Genomic DNA, 2,602 nt, shown 5'->3' with positions numbered 1-2,602 from the left:
TAGCCCGTGGGACCGCTGAAGGGATTCAGAGTGACTGAGTTTTCAGCGGGACCCAGCCTCGCCTCCCGCTGTGAGGCACAAGGCTGTGGCCGGCATGGCTACCCGCGGGAAACAGATCTGTAGTGAGGACCTAAGTCCTGCCGCAGTGTGACTGAGGGCATTCTTTGTGATTTCCTCTCCACACTTTCCTTTTTGCGGGTATCCTGAGCCAAGCGGAGGTCTGGCTGGGAGTAGGAAGCGTAGAAGTGTCTGGACATCATGGCACAAGTGGACGCCCAGAACAGGTGGGCCGAGGTGTCTCCTCTCTGCAGCTTGAGTGAGGAGCCTCAGGAGCGCCAGAAGCCGAGCATGAACTCAGAGAGAGAAGAGGAGAATGAATGGTGGGGAGGCAGGGGACACTGGTGACCCTGATCACCAGGCCTGTCCAAGGGGCAGCTCACAAGGGACTCGGGACACTCTCAACTTGCCATGGCAGCAGCCATCCAGCGAGAGGGAAGAGAACTTCTCTGACTCCAGTCCTGGGGTCATGGGGAAAAAACCGGTGTCGAGGCCTGGGAAGTCCAGTGCAGGGAGAGGCCAATTGAAGACCACCCAGGACGCCCCCCGAGCCAGCGCAGCGCACAGAGCCCTCCTCTGCAACCTCTCACACAGGTCGTTAGTTCAGAAACAACCTCCTAGGGCAGGGGTCGGGAACCTTTTCGGCTGAGAGAGCCATGAATGCCACATATTTTAAAATGTAATTCCGTGAGAGCCATACAACAACCCGTGTACGTTATGCATTATCCAATAAAAGTTTGATGTTGTCCCGGAGGACAGCTGTGATTGGCTCCAGCCACTCGCAACCATGAACATGAGCGGTAGGAAATGAATGGATTGTAATATATGAGAATGTTTTATATTTTTAATGTTATTTTTTTATTAAAGATTTGTCTGCAAGCCAGATGCAGCCATCAAAAGAGCCACATCTGGCTTGTGAGCCTTAGGTTCCCGACCTCTGTCCTAGGGACTTGTTACCCACTGGCGATGATGGAGACACCAGGTACAAAGCTGGACGCCACCTTGGGTAACCCATCCAGCTTCCCTGGTCCTGGAAGATATTTCTGGGCACAAAGAGGTGTAGACACGTCCCCAGACAATTCTTCTCCCGCGTGTGTCCCCAAGCAAGGAGGCAATCGGGACCTCCCCACGCAGGAGACACTCGAGCCCAGGGGTCGCCCCCACCAGCCCGCTTGGTAATGGCAGGGATGGCGAGAGCGAGGACTGGCCTGAAGGGCCACAGCCCCAGGGTTGCAGGTGGGCAGGGAGAGACACATCCCCTGCGGGGCAGTCGGGCCTTCCAGAAGCCCAGCATGCCATTCAGCCCCGTGCAGACGCGGGGCGTCAAGCCGTATGTGTGCAAGCTGTGCGGGAAGGCCTACTCCCACCGCGGCACGCTGCTGCAGCACCAGCGCCTGCACACGGGCAAGCGCCCCTACCGCTGCCCCTTCTGCGACAAGGCCTACACCTGGTCCTCGGACCACCGCAAGCACCTCCGCACGCACACGGGCGAGAAGCCCTACCGGTGCCCGGATTGCGGCAAGGCCTTCTTGCGCTCCTCCGACCTATGCAAACACCAGCGCAACATGCACAGCAACGACAAGCCCTTCCCGTGCGCCCGTTGCGGCCAGACTTTCAACAAGCCCCTGTCGCTGCTGCGTCACCAGCGCGTGCACCTGGGCGAGAAGCCTTTCCACTGCCCGGCCTGCGGCAAGCGCTTCACCAAGTCCTTCAACCTGATAGAGCACCAGACGCTGCACAGCGGCCAGAGGCCTTTCTGGTGCGCCGACTGCGGCGTGGCCTTCGTGCAACCCTCCCGACTGGCGCACCACCAGCGCATCCACACCCGCGAGAGGCCCTTCCCCTGCACGCAGTGTGGCCGAGCCTTCACCCCCTCCTCCACCTTGAAGCGGCACCAGCAGGTCCACTCTGGGGATAAGGGCTTCCTCTGTGCCGAGTGCGGCAGGGCCTTCTGCATCGCCTTGGAGCTGGCCCAGCACATTCGGGTGCACATCGGCGAGAGGCCCTACCAGTGTGAGGTCTGTGGCCAGGCCTTTACCAGGTCCAGTCACCTCCAATGGCACCGAGCAAAACATGGCACCTGCAAAATGGAGCCCATCCCCTTCTGTGACGAGTGAGGGCTCCATCGGTGACTCTCAGGGAAAGTGAACACACTGCCATCCTCGCTGCTTGGAAACCTCCTCTGTGGACAAGCCCTCTCACACGGAATTGCCACCTAGCGCCCTGGTAGCCCCTCCTTCCAGTGGGTCACTGACCACAGGGTAATCTAATTGACTTATATGTTTGATCTCTTGTGTAAAAAGTAACTGACGGGCTAGTACCCGGGTGTGTAGCTTCATCTCAGTCTTTCTAAAGCATCTCAGAGATTATATTCAAGTGGGAAGAGGGTAAGAAAACGTCATGAACGCTGGTCAGGAGTTGAATTTCTTGGTTGGGGGAATCTAATCATCAGAAATTGTAGAATTATCTGCAGGCACGGTGCAGGGTTCCAGGGATATGATGAGAAAAAAGGTTGCCCTGTCCTGCCCTCAGAGCCATTTGGATA

The 2,602-nt window shown here is 57.6% G+C and overlaps 1 protein-coding gene across 1 annotated transcript; it reads left to right on the top strand.

Annotated features, from left to right (window-relative positions):
* The first annotated feature begins 209 nt into the window (after positions 1-209).
* Positions 210-2,174, top strand: ZNF648 (zinc finger protein 648). Its single transcript, XM_066256938.1, is given in 3 exon segments — positions 210-375; positions 377-701; positions 1,243-2,174. Coding segments are annotated over 3 exon segments (1,374 nt in total). The 5' UTR covers positions 210-258.
* The last annotated feature ends 428 nt before the right edge of the window (positions 2,175-2,602 follow it).

Source organism: Saccopteryx bilineata, chromosome 2, assembly GCF_036850765.1.
Source record: "Saccopteryx bilineata isolate mSacBil1 chromosome 2, mSacBil1_pri_phased_curated, whole genome shotgun sequence".
Classification (NCBI taxonomy): Eukaryota; Metazoa; Chordata; class Mammalia; order Chiroptera; family Emballonuridae; genus Saccopteryx; species Saccopteryx bilineata.
This window is presented reverse-complemented; position numbering and strand designations above follow the sequence as displayed.